This window comes from Papio anubis, chromosome X, assembly GCF_008728515.1.
Source record: "Papio anubis isolate 15944 chromosome X, Panubis1.0, whole genome shotgun sequence".
Lineage (NCBI taxonomy): Eukaryota > Metazoa > Chordata > Mammalia > Primates > Cercopithecidae > Papio > Papio anubis.
Window position 1 is genome coordinate 121505081 of NC_044996.1, and position 19115 is coordinate 121524195.

The 19115-nt window shown below is 43.3% G+C and overlaps 2 protein-coding genes across 6 annotated transcripts in view; one reads left to right on the plus strand and one right to left on the minus strand.

Annotated features, from left to right (window-relative positions):
• Positions 1-12889, minus strand: part of CXHXorf58 (chromosome X CXorf58 homolog) — a 32901-nt gene extending 20012 nt beyond the window's left edge. Inside the window, exons 1-5 of one of the 2 annotated variants that reach the window (XM_003917506.5) lie at positions 12567-12889; positions 10200-10335; positions 8781-8880; positions 4797-4891; positions 3943-4054 (exon numbers count right to left, since the gene is read on the minus strand). In XM_003917506.5, the coding sequence (XP_003917555.1) occupies positions 3943-4054; positions 4797-4891; positions 8781-8880; positions 10200-10315 (423 nt within the window). In that variant the 5' untranslated portion in view covers positions 10316-10335; positions 12567-12889. Of the gene's footprint in view, positions 1-3942; positions 4055-4796; positions 4892-8780; positions 8881-10199; positions 11134-12566 lie in introns of those variants that run through there. The other variant, XM_021932941.2, reaches the window with a different exon arrangement.
• Positions 12890-12959: 70 nt separating this feature from the next.
• Positions 12960-19115, plus strand: part of APOO (apolipoprotein O) — a 71876-nt gene continuing 65720 nt past the window's right edge. For 3 of the 4 annotated variants that reach the window (XM_003917507.3, XM_009197342.2, XM_003917508.3), the window contains exon 1: positions 12960-13201. In XM_003917507.3, the coding sequence (XP_003917556.1) occupies positions 13193-13201 (9 nt within the window). In that variant the 5' untranslated portion in view covers positions 12960-13192. The remainder of the gene's footprint in view (positions 13202-19115) is intronic. The other variant, XM_009197343.2, reaches the window with a different exon arrangement.

Here is a 19115-nt window from a genome sequence, read left to right on the forward strand (position 1 = left end):
AGGCTGTGTGGTCTTCCCTCCTGCATACGTGCTAGAACTCATGATTTAAGATGGGCCATAGTTTTTGTGTACAACATTTCCAGAAGCAGAATCTTGCCGGGATTACAGAAAAATAACCTTTGATGTGTGGTTTATAAATGGCTAAATATGAGAATGTCCATCTTTTTTAAACTTAATTATAGTCACATATAAGGGTCCAAGGAGTAAAACCTGTACTGTAGAGCTTTGCTATTAAAAGTGTGGTTTATATCACAAGCCTGTCCGGATTCGCCACCTGCTGACTGTAGAGCCCTTGGGCCTTGAGTGAACATAAATGGTAGCCAGGCAGTGGTCACTGTGGGCCTTTGGGAGAGACCCAGTGCTGTGCCTGCTTCAGGTCCGACCCAATGCAGTCCCAGTGGTGGTGGTGGCCACAAGGGTGCTTGTTTTACCCCTCCCCCAGCTCCAGGCTGCTCAGTACAGAAAGAGAGATATTCCATTTATAGGAGAAAAAGTAAGGAAAGAGAACAAGAGTCTCTGCCTGGTAATCCAGGGAATTCTTTCAGATCTTAGCCAAGAACAACAAGGCAGTACCTCTACAAGTCTGTAAGAGCCACAGCATTACTGGGCTTGGGGTGCCCCCTAATGCAGATATGGCTGCAGTGACCAAAGATTTAGATCACGACACCTGAGTCCCTTTGAATACTTGGAAAGCCTTTTCACAAAGGACAGGTTACAAACAAGCCCAGACTGTAAAGACTACAATAAATACTACAATACCTAACTCTTTGATGCCCAGACATTGGCAAACATCCATAAGCATCAAGACCATTCAGGAAAACATGACCTCAAAGAAACTAAATAAGGCACCAGTGATCAATCCTAGAGAGACAGAGGTATGTAACCTTTCAGATAGAGAATTCAAAATAGCTGTTTTTGTGTTCATGTTCTGACGTAAAAAAACAAAAAACAAACAAACAAAATAGTTGTTTTGAGAAAGCTCAACAAAATTCAAGATAACACAGAGAAGGAATTCAGAAACCTATCAGATAAATTTAACAAAGAGACTGAAATAAATAAAAATCAAGCAGAAATTCTGGAGCTGAAAAATGCAATGGACACACTGAAGAATGCATCAGAGTCTCCTAACAGAGGAACTGATCACGCAGAAGAATTAGTGAGCTTGAAGACAGGCTATTTGAAAATACACAATCAGAGCAGACAAAAGAAAAAAAAATTTAAAAAGGATGATGCATGCCTACAAGATCTAGAAAATAGCCTCAAAAGGGTGAATCTAAGAATTATTGGCCCTAAAAAGGAGGTAGAGATAGATCAGGGTAGAAAGTTTATTCAAAGGGATAATAGCAGAGAACTTCCCAAATTCAGAGACCGATATCAATATTCAAGTAAAGAAGGTTACAGAACACCAAGCAGATTTAACCCAAAGACTACCGCAAGGTATTTAATAATCAAACTCCCAAAGGTCAAGGATAAAGAAAGAATCCTGAAATCAGCAAGAGAAAAGAAACAAACAACATGCAAAGGAGTTCCAATACGTCTGACAGCAGACTTCTCATTGGAAACCTTACAGGCTGAGAGAGTGATGTAACATATTTAAAGTGCTGAAGGAAAAAAAAAAACTTTTATCCTAGAATGGTATATGCAGTGAAAATATCCTTCAAACATGAAGGAGAAAGACTTTCTCAGACAAAAGCTTAGGAATTTTGTCAATAACATACTTGTCCTACAAGAAATGCTAAAGGGAATTCTTCAATCTGAAAGAAAAGGTCATTAATAAACAATAAGAAATCATCTGAAACTACAAAATTCACTGGTAATAGTAAGTACACAGAAAAACAGAGTATTATAACATTGCAATTGTAGTGTGTAAGCTACTCATATATTGAATAGAAAGACTAAAAGATGAACTGATCAAAAATAATAACTACAATAACTTTTCAAGACATAATACAATAAGATATTAACAGAAACAACAAAAGGTTAAAAAGTGGGGAGATGAAGTTAAAGTGCAGAGTTTTTACTTGGTTTCTCTTTGCTTGTGATTTTTTTTGTTTTTTTGTTTGTTTGTTTGTTTTTTTGAGATGGAGTTTGTTTGTTGATGCAATCTGTGTTAATCTGTCATCAGTTTAAAATAATGGGTTAGAAGATATTGTTTGCAAGCCTCATGGTAACCTCAAATCCAAAAACATACAACAGATACACAAAAAATAAAAAGCAAGAAATTAAAACATACCACCAGAGAAAATCACCTTCACTAAAAGGCAGGCAGGAAGGAAGGAAAGAAGGAAGAGAAGAAAACAACAAAACAACCAGAACAAATAAGAAAATGGCAAAACTAAGTCTGTACTTATCAGTAATAACATTCATGTAAATGGACTAAACTCTCCAATCAAAAGATATAGAGTGGCTGAATGAATTTTTTAAAAAGTGTGGTTTATGGACCAGCAGCAGCGGCAGCATTTTAACAAGATTCCCAGGTGATTCCTGTACTGTAGACACAATTTGTGGTGAATATTCATGAAACTTAAAAGTATGGGGAGAGTGCCAGGCGTGGTGGCTCATGCCTGTAATCCCAGCACTTTGGGAGGCTGAGGCGGGCAAATCACCTGAGGTCAGGAGTTCGAGACCAGCCTGGCCAACATGGTGAAACCCCATCTTTACTAAAAATACAAAAATTATCCAGGTGTGGTGGCGCATGCCCGTAATCCCAGCTACCCGGGAGACTGAGGCGGGAGAATCGCTTGAACCTGGGAGGCAGAGGTTGTGGTGAGCTGAGATCACACCATTGCACTCTAGCCTGGGCAACAAGAGCGAAACTCTGTCTCAAAATAAAGAAATAAATAAATAAGTATGATGATAATTCATGTGAAAAAAGGATAAATATTTTGAAAGTTCATTTTCTTTTTTTTTTCTTTTTTTTTTTTTTTTTTTTTTTTAGAGTGTCTCTTTCTTTTTTTCCCAGGCTGGGGTGCAGTGGTGCGATCTCAGCTCACCACAACCTCTGCCTCCTGGGTTCAAGCAGTTCTCCTGCCTCAGCCTCCCGAGTATCTGGGATTACAGGCATGCACCACCACGCTCGCCTAATTTTTGTATTTTTAGTAAAGACAGGGTTTCACCACGTTGGCCAGGCTGGTCTCGAACTCCTGACCTCAGGTGATTTGCCCACCTTGGCCTCCCAAAGTGCTGGGATTACAGGTGTGAGCCACTGCGCCCGGCTGAAAGTTCATTTTCAAAAGCATAGTCCAGCAAATTTTGTTTCTAAATGTGCTACCAGAATCAAAGAAACAATAACATTCCATTAAAACAAATAAAATGGCATTAAATGTTCTGCATAATTTAAGAGCCCTCACCAATTTTAGTCTTTTTTTTATTTTGAGATGGAATCTCACTATGTCACCCAGGCTGGAGTGCAGTGGTACGATCTTGGCTCACTGTAGCCTCTGCCTCCTGGGTTCAAGCGATTCTCCTGCCTCAGCCTCCCGAGTAGCTGGGATCACAGGAATGTGCCACCATACCTGGCTAATTTTTATATCTTTAGTAGAGACGGGATTTCACCACGTTGGCCAGGCTGGTCTCAAACTCTTGACCTCAGGTGATCTGCCCGCCTCGGCCTCCCAAAGTGCTAGCATTACAGGCATCAGTCACTGTGCCTGGCCTAGTCTATTATTAACAAATCAAAATTTTAATACAAAAAATGGATGGATATTTTCTAGAGTCTTAATTAAGTAATTCACACCAAATTTATTTTTAGGTAATAAGTGGAGACACTTTGAAACATGGTGCTTAAAACACACACACACACACACACACACACACACACTACCTACCTGGTGGGCTGTTTCATGGTGAAATAACTAATTCTGTATAATTTGAATGCAATTCAGATACTACATAAATGTTAAGAAGCTAAATTAACATAAAATGTACATCATGAAACGTCACCTCACTTGACGGCATTAATACATTTTTTCCACTAAAATACTTGTAACCGTGGCCATCAGTATGAAGAAAAATTTTAAACACGATGAAAGGTGGAAACGTTTCACCTCTAAATCTGAAATAAAGATAAAAAATTAGTTATTTGGCATCAGGTTTTGGGCTCAGTTGCTTTTCCCCCTTATACTTAAGATAGTTCGTATAGTTTCTTGCGTACAGGGTAAAAGCTATGTCAGAGCATATAAAGAACTGGTAATTAGGCCGGGCGCGGTGGCTCAAGCCTGTAGTCCCAGCACTTTGGGAGGCCGAGACGGGCGGATCATGAGGTCAGGAGATCGAGACCATCCTGGCTAACACGGTGAAACCCCGTCTCTATTAAGAAATACAAAAAACTAGCCGGGCGAAGTGGCGGGCGCCTGTAGTCCCAGCTACTCGGGAGGCTGAGGCCGGAGAATGGCATGAACCCGGGAGGCGGAGCTTGCAGTGAGCTGAGATCCGGCCACTGCACTCCAGCCTGGGCGACAGAGCGAGACTCCGTCTCCATGACTCTGTGGCTAAAAAAAAAAGAACTGGTAATTAAATGGATCACGTAGGAGGTAAGACCCACACTTTGGTGTGCTCACAACTATTCTCACACCTGTGTAAGACTGAATACCGAATGGGAGATGAGAGCTACTCTCATCGCAACTTTTAGCCACAGAGTCATGCCTCAGTTTCTTCACATAACAAATGTAAATAAAGATAACACATTTACTTTGTAATTAAGTTCTGAGAAGTTATGAGGATTAAAAAAATCCATATCTAAGATTTCCTCATATTAACTAAGTACTTCTTGAAATAAATCAGCATAGATACATTACCTGAATCTAATTTTACACTGCATGGTAGGATCCTTAATAAGCTTAGCCTCTAAGGGGGACACTTTCTTCAGTATTTCATGTGTCACACAGAATTCCTGAAATAGAGGACAGAACCGTAAAGGGAAAGCAGTATCCCACCCAGACATAATTTATGGACTATAACAGAGGCAACGTGGTAAAGTGAACAGTACGCTAGCCTTGGAGTTCTGAAGGGGTGGGTTTTTGTTTTGGCACCTCCACTTACCATCTGTGTAGCCTTAAGCCAGTTACTTAATCATTTTTGCCTCCAAGTTTGGGTATCTGTCCCTCTTTGAGATCAAAGGTACTATTATTTCCCTATGACAGCACTTTTCACAATATATTATAATTACTTATTAACTTGTTTGTGCCTCCTACTAGACTGTAAACTTCATGAAGGTAGGCATGGTGGCTTTTCTCTTTACCACTATATTCCTAGCATCTAATACAGTGCCTGGAACACAGCAGATGCTTAACAAGTATTTGTTGAATGAATCACTGTAAGATGAGGATGACAATAGTAATAAGTTACTAGCTTTTAAGTACCTTTTATGCACCATATGCTATGTTAGGTGCCTTATATACATCAGCTCATTTAATCCTTACACCAGCAACACTATGAGAATTGTTTGTTTTCAGACGGAGTCTCACTCTGTCGCCCAGGCTGGAGTGCAGTGGCGCGATCTCAGCTCACTGCAACCTCTGCCCACCGCAACCTCCGCCCACCGCAACCTCTGCCTCCCAGGTTCAAGCAATTCTCCTGCCTCAGCCTCCCGAGTAGCTGGGACTACGGGCACCTGCCACCACGCCTGGCTAATTTTGTATTTTTTTAGTAGAGACAGGGTTTCACCATATTGGCCAGGCTGGCCTCAAACTCCTGACTTTGTGATCCACCTGCCTTGGCCTCCCAAAGTGCTGGAATTACAGGTGTGAGCCACCAAGCAGGCTGGAGTGCAATGGCACGATCTCAGCTCACTGCAACCTCCACCTCCTGGGTTCAAGCGATTCTCCTGCCTCAGCCTCCTGAGTAGCTGGGATTACAGGCATGTGTCACCATGCCGGGTTAATTTTGTATTTTTAATGGAGATGGGGTTTCTTCATGTTGGTCAGGCTGGTCTCGAGCTCCTGACCTCAGGTGATCCACCCACCTCAGCCTCCCAAAGTGCTGGGATTACAGGTGTGAGCCACTGCACCTGGCCCATTATGAGACTGTTATCATGCCTGTTTTACAGAGGAGAAGGTTGAGGCTCAGGGAATTTTTGTAATTTATAAAAAGGCATACAGGTAGTAAATTGGGAAGCCAGGATTCATTTAGTTCTGTTTGACTCTAAAGCCCCAACTCTTTCCCCCAAACAATCCCAAACAACCCCTTTATGCTTAAGATAATCACATAAAAATGTACACTAAAGGGCTTTTAGGCTGGGTGCTGTGGCTCACACCTATAATCCTGGCACTTTGGGAGGCCAAAGCAGGAGGATCACCTGAGGTCAGGAGTTCGAGACCAACCTGGCCAACATGGTGAAACTCCGTCTCTACTAAAAATACAAAAATTAGCCGGGCGTGATGGCGGGTGCCTGTAGTCCAAGCTACTTTGGAGGCTGAAGCAGGAGAATTGCTTGAACTTGGGAGGTAGAGGTTGCAGTAAGCCGAGATCATGCCATTGCATTCCAGCCTGGGTGACAGAGTGAGACTCTATCTCAAAATAAATAAATAAATAGCTTTTAAAAGGATAAAACATTATTAATTTAAGGTATTAACTTAAAGCATTACTATAACAGATAAAAAAGAATTTCCTTCTGTTACAGAAGAGTCTAAAAATACTATGAAACCAGCATTATAAAATTAAATACAAGTTCCATATTCGAAGACAATGGATAATAGACCTGAAATGTCAGGAGTTTACCTGGGTGGGTTTTCTCTGAAGTATTCAGATGGAGTCTTGTTCTGTCACCCAAGCTAGAGTGCAGTGGCGCAATCTTGGCTCACTACAACCTCCACCTCCTTGGTTCAAGGAATTCCCCTGCCTCAGCCTCCCGAGTAGCTGAGATTACAGGCACACCCCACCACGCTCAGCTAATTTTTTTGTATTTTTAATAGAGATGGGTTTCCACCATGTTGGCCAGACTGGTCTCAAACTCCTGACCTCAGGCAATCCACCCGCCTCGGCCTCCTAAAGATCCCAGCTCATGCTGGGATTACAGGCGTGAGCCACTGTGCCCGGCCGTATTCTGCTTTTACTGACATCAGAAATAGGTTTGTGGGTCAGATGAACGGTGTATACATTGCTCAGACTTTATTATTTTTTTCAGAGCTGCTAAAATTCCCTTAAGAGTATCACTAATTGGGCAGGTGTGGTGGTTCATGCCTGTAATCCCAGCACTTTGGGAGGCCAAGGCGGGTGGATCATCTGAGGTCAGGAGTTCGAGACCAGCCTGGCTAACATGGTGAAACCCTGTCTCTACTAAAAATACAAAAAAAGAAAAAATTAGCTGGGCATGGTGGCACGCACCTGTAGTCCCAGCTATTAGGGAAGCTGAGGCAGGATAATCGTTTGAACCTGGGCGGTGGAGGTTGCAGTGAGCCAAGATCATGCCACTGCACTCCAGCCTGGGTAACAGAGTGAGACTTCATCTCAAGAAAAAAAAAAAAGAGTATCACTAGTAATAGACTACTGGATTTATAGGTTGTTTTATTAGAATATTTGGTACTATACCAAGGAAGGCTCTGCTAAGGTTGCCAGAGTTGCTTTCTGGAGGAGGGGGGATATGCATTTTTTTTTTTGGTTTTGTTTTTCATTCAAGTAGGATCATATTCTTCATACTGTCTGGTGCTTGCTTCTTTAACTGATGAGCTATCTTCCTTTTTCTTTCTATTGCATAATCATGTTAAAGCTGCAAAGTTTAACACTATAAAAGCAGCAACATTTATTTAACCAGCATCCTATCACTAGATATTATACAGTTTACTTCCTTTGCTGTTACAAACAATGGTGCAATCCAATTGTATATGTATTGTAGAATAGATTCTAAGAGGTAAAATTGCTGGATGAAAGGTAAGGGAACTTTTAATTCAGAGCTTTTTGAGGGGGGACAGAGTCTCACTCTGCCGCCCAGGCTGGAGTGTAGTGGCATGATCTCAGCTCACCATAACCTGTGCCTCCTGGGTTCAAGCAATTCTCCTGCCTCAGCCTCCCAAGTAGCTGTGACTACAGGTGCATGCCACCACGCCTGGCTATCTTTTTGTATTTTAGAAGAGAAAGCATTTCTCAGTGTTGGCCAGACTGGTCTTGAACTCCTGGCCCTCCCTGCCTTGGCCTCCCAAAGTGCTGGGATTACAGGTGTGAGACACTGCACCTTACAGATTTGGGGTTTTTTATTGTTGGAAGAGAACTGTTTCACATTTTCAAATAAGGAATCAAATTTAAAAACAAAACAAAACAAGCAGTATATTAATTTCAGAAAAAATAATAGTCATCCACATTTCAAAAAATCCAGAAATATTCATTTAGGGATAACAGAAAAAACAATTCCAGAACTCCATGCAATATTATTAGATCCAAATAGGAGATTAAAAAAGGGCCGGGTGTGGTGGCTCAAGCCTGTAATCCCAGCATTTTGGGAGGCTGAGGCGGGAAGATCACAAGGTCAGGAGAGCGAGATCATCGTGGCTAACATGGTGATATCCCGTCTCTACTAAAAATACAAAAAATTAGCCGGGTGTGGTGGCAGGTGCCAGTAATCCCAGCTACTCAGGAGGCTGAGGCAGGAGAATCACTTGAACCCGGGAGGCAGAGGTTGCAGTGAGCCAAGATTGTGCCACTGCACTCCAGCCTGGGTGAAAGAGCGAGACTCCGTCTCAAAAAAAAAAAAAAAGAGATAAAGAAGGTTATCTATTCGATCTTTAATTAATAGATCTTTTGGCTTGATAATTAAATCCATCAGAGAAAAAAAAAAGCAAACTACTTACCGCTGCACAAATTGCGTGTTTCAGGAGTCGAAATATCATTTTGTTTGTATGAGATAACCAAGCCCTCTGTATTATTTGAGCTGAAATGTCTTTAAGCATTCTGAGAGAAAAAAAGAGGTTAATATTTATAAAGTAGTTTTCATTTTCCTAAAACCTTAGAGAACTATCAATTTATGCTTCCTCCTCCTGTACCTCCCCATCCTCCACTCTAAGACTGACCTAATGAGGAACATTTGGATGTGGTAATTGGAAGTGGTCATTTGCAGAACCTACTCAGAATGAGGATATGAAATACTTAAGGAGATTTCCCCTGAGATTTAAAAAAAAAAGTCCTGGCTAAAACTTTATCATCAAAAGGCATATAAAATATAAATGTATCATTAAGAGGCATATATATTATAAATAAAAAGTGTGAGGAGACAAGCTCACTTCCCAAAAACATTCACGACCTGAAATGAAACGTACAACTAGTTCAAGTGCTATGAAAATGGAATGGGGAAGAGTCAAAGTTACAGGAGGCCCAGTTCTCTTCTGGGGATGGACGACTATGCCCTAGAAAAAGAAACTTCCTTCTCTGATCTTTGCTTGAACCAGGCTCATCCAGGTCAAGTCAGAATTATTCTACTTTTGGTCATATCCCAGCACTGGCAGGTTGTAGGGGTCTCCTCCTTCATACCTTCTCACTCTGTCATTACCCCTTACAGTGCTATGTACAAAGATAGGTACTCCTGCATAATGCTACCCATTGGCTGGCAAAATGCAAGCTACAAGATATAAAGAAGAAAAGGCTAGGCCAGGTGCAGTGGCTCACGTCTGTAATCTCAGCACTTTGGGAGGCTGAGGCTGGAGGGATCACCTGAGGCCAGGAGATCGAGACCAGCCTGGCCAACATGGTGAAACCCCGTCTCTACTAAAAATATAAAAATTGACATGCATGGTGGTGCACGCCTGTAATCTCAGCTACTCGGGAGGCTGAGGCAGGAGAATTGCTTGAATCCGGCAGATGGAGGTTGCAGCGAGCCGAGATCGCACCACTGCACTCCAGCCTGGGCGACACAGCGAGACTCCATCTCAAAAAAAAGGAAAAAGCCTGAAGTATGGAGACAAACCTTTGAATCCTATCTGATGCCATTTATTAGCTGTTAACTTTCTTCAAGCCACTTACCTTCTCCCGGTTGCTACTACTTCATTTATAAAATATAAAAATTGTTTCACAAGGTTGTATCAGGATCGAGTAGATGTGTGTTAATATGCTTTGTAAATTAGAAAATGCAATTATAATTATTCAATTTGAAAGTAATTTTAAAACACAAAATCTCTGATTTACAAAACAAGAAGCATTTGAAATTATCTGGATAAGTACTGTTTGGAAACTGTACAGTTGTGGAAAATAACACAAGGCAAAATACGGGTACTTACGATAGTAATGATCTTGAATTTGGTGCATTTGCGAAACGTACTCTGCGAACTTTTCCTAAGGATTTTGTACCTGATTTCAGAATACCTTTACCTGGTACATTTGAGGAACGGTTCATTTTCCCTCCAATGAAGTAATCTGAAAGTACATAAATTAAGCCTTTGAGGTCATAATTTATACTATTACACTGTTTGGACAAGACTCAAGTGCCTTATGATTGTTGTACTAATTCTGAATCCTTTAAAAAAGAAGGCATTGTGGATCTCTTAAAGTTGCTTACAGTTTACATTGTGTACTAAAAATATTATATGGTATATGGAAAAGACAAATAAATCTATCCACAGCCTTATAACTGGTCTGTCTCCAGTCTTTTTCTCCTCTTATTCATCTTCCACACTACACCTGGAGTTAACTTTTTAACTCAATAATTCAATCTCATCACTCCCCAGCTGTCTACCAACAAGCTCATTGAGGGCAGGAGGCATCTTGTTGACTATGGAGTCCTCAGTGCCTAGCACAGCGGAGAGTTTTTACATGTTTGTCTAAAAACGTTTTGTCCCAGTTTTATCATCAAATAGGAGTGAGACTTTGAGCAAGTCACTTAACCTCTCAGTGGTTCAGTTCCCTCCTTGGTAAAGTGAGAGGGTATACACTAAATTTCTGATTCCACCTCCAACTTTCTATTCTTTAAAGCATCCAATCTGGATGCAGTAATACTCCAATTTGGATGCAGCTCCCAAATTCTTAGTCACTGCTTGGTCTTTGTTACTAAACCAAGGGCTCATTATCATTTCTTTTGGTGCCATGGACCCCCTAGGGACAGATCTCTTTAAAACGCATAACATGGCCGGGCGCGGTGGCTCACTCCTGTAATCCCAGCACTTTGGGAGGCCGAGACGGGCGGATCACGAGGTCAGGAGATCGAGACCACCCTGGCTAACACGGTGAAACCCCCGTCTCTACTAAAAATACAAAAACTAGCTGGGCGGGGTGGCGGGCGCCTGTAGTCTCAGCTACATGGGAGGCTGAGGCAGGAGAATGCCGTGAACCCGGGAGGCGGAGCTTGCAGTGAGTGGAGATCGTGCCACTGTACTCCAGCCTGGGCGACAGAGTGAGACTCTTGAGACTCCGTCTCAAAAAAACAAAAAACAAAAAAAAACGCATAACATACATAGGATTACAAAGTGTTCCAATTATACTGAAATCATTAAAATATTTTTTAAAACAAAATTATAGTAAATGTGTCTTAATGCATTAAATGAGCTCTAATGACTACTGTATTTTTGAAGCAGTAATGAACGTAAATATTTCAAGATCTCTGACATGACTGCAATGTAACATGAAAATATCTGTGCTTTCCATTGATGACAAAGTCATCAATGCTAATACTACTGTGGCTTGTTGTCTACACTATAATTGAAAGAAACAAAGTTCAGTTAGAGGTTAGTGAAAATGAAGTTGTCATTTTTTCCCCCATACAAGTTCGCACACCCCATGAATTAAGACCTTCTGCCCTAATTTATCAATATGTTTCACACTTTTACGTATGTGTGATGTTACACTGCTGATGCAGAGAGCCTTCTGAGTCTATTCAATATTTCTCCTTGGGGATGCCTTGGAATGTACAATCCTCTTAAGAAAGAGAAAAGCAGCCCTTAACATCTGGGAGTTGGCTGGCAGTCACAGCTGGGCCTTGGTGTTACCACTGCTTCCTAACAACACCCGATCCAGAGCAAAGCTCCTGCTTCCTTGAACGTACCCCAAAATCACCGAACCAAAGCCCAAATCCTATAATAAATCTGACTCTTTTACTGAAATATGCCACTGTGTTCCTACATGTGCGTTCTCCTTGGAGCAATGAGAAACCCATTTTCTTCAACTACAGGTGTGCCCCTAGTGGTGTTTGGCTGGAGGGCAGTGGCACGTCACTGCACAAATTCCAAATTTTTCCAGATGCCCGCCCGGATAGGGCTTACACTTTTTATAGGATTAGGGCAGAAATACAGAATGAAATAGGAAATACATCCTCATTATGAGACAGTGAAACAATTGTTTTGGCTAGAACACAGGTTTCAAAGGCAGACTAATGGGTTTGGATCCTAGCTTCCCACTTTCTGTGTGGTCTCGTACAAATTACTTCTATGTGCCTCAGTTTCTTCATGTATGTATTGGGAATAATAATCATGCCCACCTACTTCCGTCGTTGGAAAGATTAGATAAATGTGAATAAAGAACTTAGATCATGACTGCGCATATCAAAGTGCTGTATCAGTGCTTGTTACTCTTGTTAATAAGATAATTATTGCCATTATCATTTACTTCTACAAGTATTAAGGGACAAACATTTGATTCCCAGAGAGGAGGCTTACCGCTTGTTTCTTAAAGGGAAAAAATAAGGTCAGAGCCTTTTCCGATTAAAGGACACAACATATTAGTTTAAATTTAAAACCTGAGAAACCTCCAGTCCACGGTTAAAACCTTTCGTAAGATAAATCCAGGCCACCAACCGGCGGCTTCCGGCTGCGAGGCTTTCGAAGTCGCCCGAGACCCTCCAAGCGCCCCCTCCCGGCAGCCTCTGCTCACAGAAATCCCAGTCCACGCCGCTGGGCGCCCGGTCGCCGCGGCAAAGACAGTTTCCCAGCGCCGCGCGACGCCAGGCACCTCCCTCCTCGCGCCTCCGCGTACCACCCACACAGAGCCGGCGCTTTCTTGCCGCCTAGCAACCACCGGCGCAGGGGCGGAGCCTCTTGGAGGGCGGGGTTTGCGTTCATCCACCGCCCGGGCGCGACGCGCTGCAGCTCAGCGACGCGGCTTCTAGAACGGGGTGATTGAACTAAGCCTTCGCCGCACCGAGTTTGCAGTACGGCCGTTACCCGCACCGCGGCCCGCTTGCGGTTGGAGAAATCAAGGCCCTACCGGGCCTCCGTAGTCACCTCTCTGTAGTGGGCGTGGCCGAGGCCGGGGTGACCCTGCCGGAGCCACCGCTGCTAGCGACATGTTCAAGGTGAGAGCGTGGAGCCGGGTCACAGCTGTCACCGCCCCCTCCCGGCTGCCCGAGCCCTCCCCGCGCTGTCTTGGGGCCTCTCCGCAGGCCAGGCCCGAGGCTTTTCCCGCCACTGGGCCGGCTGCGTCCCGGCTCCGCGGTTCATTCACTGGTCTACTGTGGATGAGCGGCTGCCGGGCGGAGGCGAGAGACCCCCGGGTGGGTGGGGGCGGCCCTTTGGGTTGTGCTTTCGTGAATTAAACACTTTGAAAATGTAAAGTGCCTTCCCCCAAAGTACCCATCCCTTCGGCTGGTGCCCTCTTGGGATCGTGGGTAGGGGGAGGCCAGCTCAGGGCACTGCGGGGTTCGCGGCTTTAGTTGCCTGGCAGGGTCAGGTTTCAGAACCTGATGTGTGGATGGGGGAGGGTCATTTTAGGAGAAGCTGTGCAGGGTATGGGGGAGGCTGGGGTGGGATGGCTGGGTGACGACGAAAGCTGGAGCTTTGCTCCACTCCCCAGGGAACATTATTTAATACGGACCAGTGGACCCCCTTCCCTGCGTTTTGTGAACTCGTGTCCTTTGGGAAAAAAATAGACTTTTACAATGAAGACTTAATTTCGAAAATCTGCACTGTAGTATAAAGCCATTATTCTACTTTTTAAAAAGTAAATTATATGTATTTTGTCATAAAAAATCACAGGCTACCAGAAATTAATCTACAAAATTGAGTCTTCAAGAAGCATAGTACCCATAAAATAGTGCTAATGAAATCTCAGAATTGTAGTATTCATTTAAAAGTTTTGTTGAGCTCTGCAATGTGCTTTGGGTACGTTAATAAAGGCTGTAAAATCAGAACATGCATTCTGCCTTCTAGTCCTGGCATTGCCACTTTCTAGCTGTGTGACCTTGGGCAAGTCACTTACCTTCTCTGTGCCTATCTTCTTTTTTGGTGAAATTGGTGTAATAACATCTACCTCATAGGGTTGTTATAAGGAGTAAGTAAGTTGGTATGTGTAAAGCACTTGGAAAAGGCCTAGTATTTGCTTTTACTCTGTTTTCAGGCAGCTCACAGTTTAGTCAGGAAGACAGATCCTATAATCAACATTCATTTGATAAATTTGTGTATTAAACACCTGTTATGTGCTAGGAGCTCAGCTCCATTTCAGGGTTACAACAAGGAAAGATATGCTGTGGCCAGTTTAACTATATGTGTACCAACACTGTAGTAAGGTAGTGAAAAGGAGAGCAGGATCCACTTGGCTTAACCAGCGGTTCCTAACCTGGGGCCCTCAGCTCCTCAAAGGACCTGCACATAAATTTCAGGGGGTCCCTGAACTCTGATGGGGAAAAAATATAACTATTTTTAGCAATCTCCAATTGGAATTGAGCACTTCCTTTAGTTATGGGTAATGTTTCAATTATCTATTGTTGGGTAACAAATCACTGCAAACCAGTGCCTTAAAACAAGAATTGTTTCTCAAAATCTATGGATTGGCTGGGTAGTTCTGCTGGTGGCTTGACTGAAAGTTGGCCTCACTCGCATGTCTGGGGGCTTGGTGCCCCTCCGTGTGCCTAGCTTGGACTTCCTCACTTGGTTACTGACTTCCAAGAGGGCAAGTCCCAAGGCACAAACACAGCATCATGTTTGCTGATGTCAAAACAAGTCACACAGCCAAGTCCAGAGTTGATACAGTGGGGAACTACACAAGGTCATAGACATGAGTTGGTGCACTTCACTGGGGCCATTCATTTTACAAGCTCCTACCTTAACAAACCACAGTAGTATTAGCAGTACCTGTTACCAGTGGAAGTCACAGTATCAGCACAAGTCACAGACATTTTCATATCACATTACAGTTGTTGCAGATCTCAAAATATCATTTATGCTCATTACTACTTCAGAACTATGGTAGTTAATAAGACTCACTGCTAGATCTTTTTGTTTAGTGGGCTAGTAAAGAAGCACATACTGTTTATATCAGATATTTGTGTTTAAAAAATAAGATTATTTCAATATAGTTGGCACTTTTTTGTATGCAATTAGAGGCATCATTTTGAGAAGGGGTCTATAGGTCTCACCGACGGCCAAAGAGGTCCATGGCACAACAAAAGGTAAAGAACCCCTGGGGACTTCAGAGAAGGCTTCACAGACGGGACACTTAAATTTAGTTTTGAGACAGGTGGGAGTTCTTCAGGTAAATGAGCGGGGGAACATCAGTGGTATTCCATTGGGGGAAGTGCTGGAAACTCAGTTTTGATGTGTCAAGGGAAAGATACAGTGAGCTGAGATGATTATTATTGTTACCATTATTTTTTTTTTTTTTGAGATGGAGTCTCGCTGTGTCTCCCAGGCTGGAGTGCAGTGGCTGATCTCGGCTCACTGCAAGCTCCGCCTCCCGGGTTCACGCCATTCTCCCGCCTCAGCCTCCCAAGTAGCTGGGACTACAGGCGCCCGCCACCACGCCCGGCTAGTTTTTTGTATTTTTAGTAGAGACGGGGTTTCACCATGTTAGCCAGGATAGTCTCGATCTCCTGACCTCGTGATCCACCCGCCTCGGCCTCCGAAAGTGCTGGGATTACAGGCTTGAGCCACCGCGCCCGGCGTTACCATTATTTTTTTCAGACAGAGTCTGGCCCTGTTGCCCGGGCTGGAGTGCAGTGGTGCGATCTCGGCTCACTGCAACCTCCGCCTCCCGGGTTCAAGTGATTCTCCTGTCTCAGCCTCCCCAGTAGCTAGGATTACAGGCGCCTGCCACCACACCCAGCTAATTTTTTTGCATTTTTAGTAAAGATGGGGTTTCACCATGTTGGCCAGGCTGGTCTCGATCGCCAAACTCCTGATCTCGTGATTCACCCGCCTCAGCCTCCCGAAGTGTTGGGATTACAGGTGTGATCCACCGCGCCTGACTGAACTGAGATTATTTCAGGTGAACGTGCACTTTGGGTAGAAAAGTAGAAAGATCACAACAAACCTTGGAGGACACCAAAATATAAGGAGTAGGCAGAGGAAAGGGGGAGGCCAGACTTGAGAAGTAGCAGTAGGAGCAGAAAAGAGTGATGTTTAGAAAATCGAGAGAGAAAAGTTTCAAGGAGAAATGGCTATATTAGGATACTTTCAGCTGGGAAAACCCAATTGCTTAAATAGTAAGGAAAATTCTCTCACAAAGTCCAGAGGAAGAATGGATTCCAGGCTCTGATTCGGTTGGTCAACAGTGTCATCAAGGACCCATCTCTTCTTGGCTTTCCACAGTCAGGTTGGTTTCCTTTAGGGTTGCAAAATGACTATCAGTAGCATACACACTTTCTCATTCTCTAGAGCAAGAGGAGGAGAGAGAAAAAACTCCCACAATTGGTCCTTCAGTCTGATTGGACCAACTTAGGTCAGTTGTCTGACCCTATAACAGTTGTCAGAGGAATGACATGATCTTATTGGCTTAGACTAAACAGGATCAACCCAGGGTGGTATCACTTAATCACAGGGGAGAGGAATGCATTCATGAACACAATGGAGTTCTTTTAGGAAGGAAGAGGGAGAATAGAGATTGGATATGCAACCAACAATGTCCATGACGGAGATATAAGCTAGATGAGATATGAGTTAGTTAGATATCATGAGGTGTGTTCGTTTGGGCACTTTGGAAAGCTTTCATGATCCTTAAACTTTAGGTTTATTGATTGAAGTGGAGGGTAGATTAACCTGGGTTGGTGACTGAGGGCTGAGTAAATGGACACTATGGTGGTTGATAAGCTTGACTGTCAAGGAAAGGAGAGAGAATTTGGTAACTAGAAGGATATGTTCAGTCAAGATTCTAAAGAGAATACCTCAGCTTTGCAAGGAAGAGAGATTCCCACCCGACAGATGGAAGGAAAAGAAAGGTGCGAGGGATTGTAGACCAGTGGTTCTCTGTAGAATGGTACGACTATACAGAATGGTACATTTTGGAAACTTGTGGGATTGTTCTTTTTTTTTTTTTGAGACGGAGTCTCGCTCTGTTGCCTAGGCTGGAGTGCAGTGGTGCGATCTTGGCTCACTGCAACCTCCACATCCCGGGTTCACGCCATTCTCCTGCCTCAGCTTCCCGAGTAGCTGGGACTATAGGCGTCTGCCACCACGCCCGGCTAATTTTTTGTATTTTTAGTAGAGATGGGGTTTCACCGTGTTAGCCAGGATGGTCTCGATCTCCTGACCTTATGATCCGCCCGCCTCAGCCTCCCAAAGTGCTGGGATTACAGGCGTAAGCCACTGTGCCCAGCCCTCTTTTTTTTTTTTTTTAAACTTTACAAAAATTATAGCTGAAAATGGGGTTGTTTTTTATGTCTTTAGTTGTGTTGAACATTTACATACTGAAATATAATTCACATAAATCTTTCCTTTTTATTCACCTTTATGCTACCATCATACTATACTGATTTACATTTTGGACTTATGCATGTAACTTAGTGATGAATTTTATTTCAGGATACCAAAAGAGTGTCACAAAATATTTGTCATAAAATGGTGATGTTAGGTCTAGTAGTTGAGAACCAGTGCTTGTCAAACTTTAACGGGCATGTGACTCTTGTTAAAATGGATTCCAATTCAGTAGGTCTGGGATGTGGCCTCAGATTCTCCATTTTTTTTTTTCCGAGATAGAATCTCGCTCTATCACCCAGGCGGGAGTGCAGTGGTGCAGTTTCTGCTCACTGCAACCTCTGCCTCCCGGTTCAAGCAATTCTCCTGCCTCAACCTCCTGAGTAGCTGGGATTGACAGGCACACGCCATCATGTCTGGCTAATTTTTTGTATTTTTAGTAGAGACGAGGTTTCACCATGCTGGCCAGGCTGATCTCAAACTCCTGACCTTGTGATCTGCCTGCCTCGGCCTCCCGCCATGCTGGGATTACAGACGTGAGCCACCGCACCAGGCCAGATTCTCCATTTTTTGACTAGCTCCGGGTTCTGTAGTTTTCATTGGTCCCCTTTGAATAGCAAGAATGGAGGCAAATCAGTAGATGAATGGTTCTTGTGTTTTCAAGATGGATGGTTTTATGAACGTGGTGGGATTTGGGACTGGCACTGACCAAGGAAAAAAAAGATAGGCCAGACCCTTTGAGGGCTCTACTGAGAGCGCTCCTCCTGCATGTTTGTGCAGACTGGGGGTGGAGTAAATGGTAGGATTGATCGGGATTTGGGAGTTAACAGCTTGGGTCAACTCTAACTGGAGGGCAAAGGAGTTAATAGTATAGGTGTTGGTAGTAAAAGTACAATGGTGGTACAAGTACAATGTGTCTGACTAGTTATGTGCATATTAAGTACACACTGTACTTAAAATATATACTGCAATGTTTTGATATAGTTATTCATCTTCAGGTCACTAGGGGGCATTGGTGGATTAAAAAACACTTTTGAAAAGCTGCCCAGTATTCGCGTTCCATTGTAGGAAGCAGCTTATCCTTGTGCTGCTGCAGGAAGTTTGAATATTGGATACATATATCCAGATTCACGTTATTAGATTTCCTTCATTATACAGATTTTATCCTAGTCCAACTATGGGCTGGGCATCATGCTGGACTCTGGTGGGTACAAGTGAAAAGACCCAGTTCTTATCTAGGAGAGAGGTCCCAAATCTGGCCACACATCAGAATTATTCAAGGAGACAGTTTCGAAGCCCCTGCCCATGGTTCTGACTGACTTTTTAGGTGGAGTCCAGGAACCACTAGTTTTGAAAAAGCCCCCCAAGGTGATTATGAAACTTTCATTTCAGAAGCTTACAATGCAGTTACCAGCACAGACATTAAAGGTCCATTACGATGCAGTGGGTTTCAACCTTGACCTTGGCATGTTAGAGCCACCTGGGGAGCTTTTAAAAGTCCCAGTGCCCAGTCTAGAACCTATACCAATGACATCAGAAATCTCTAGGGGTAGGATTAGGCATCTAGTTTTTGGAGCAAGCAGC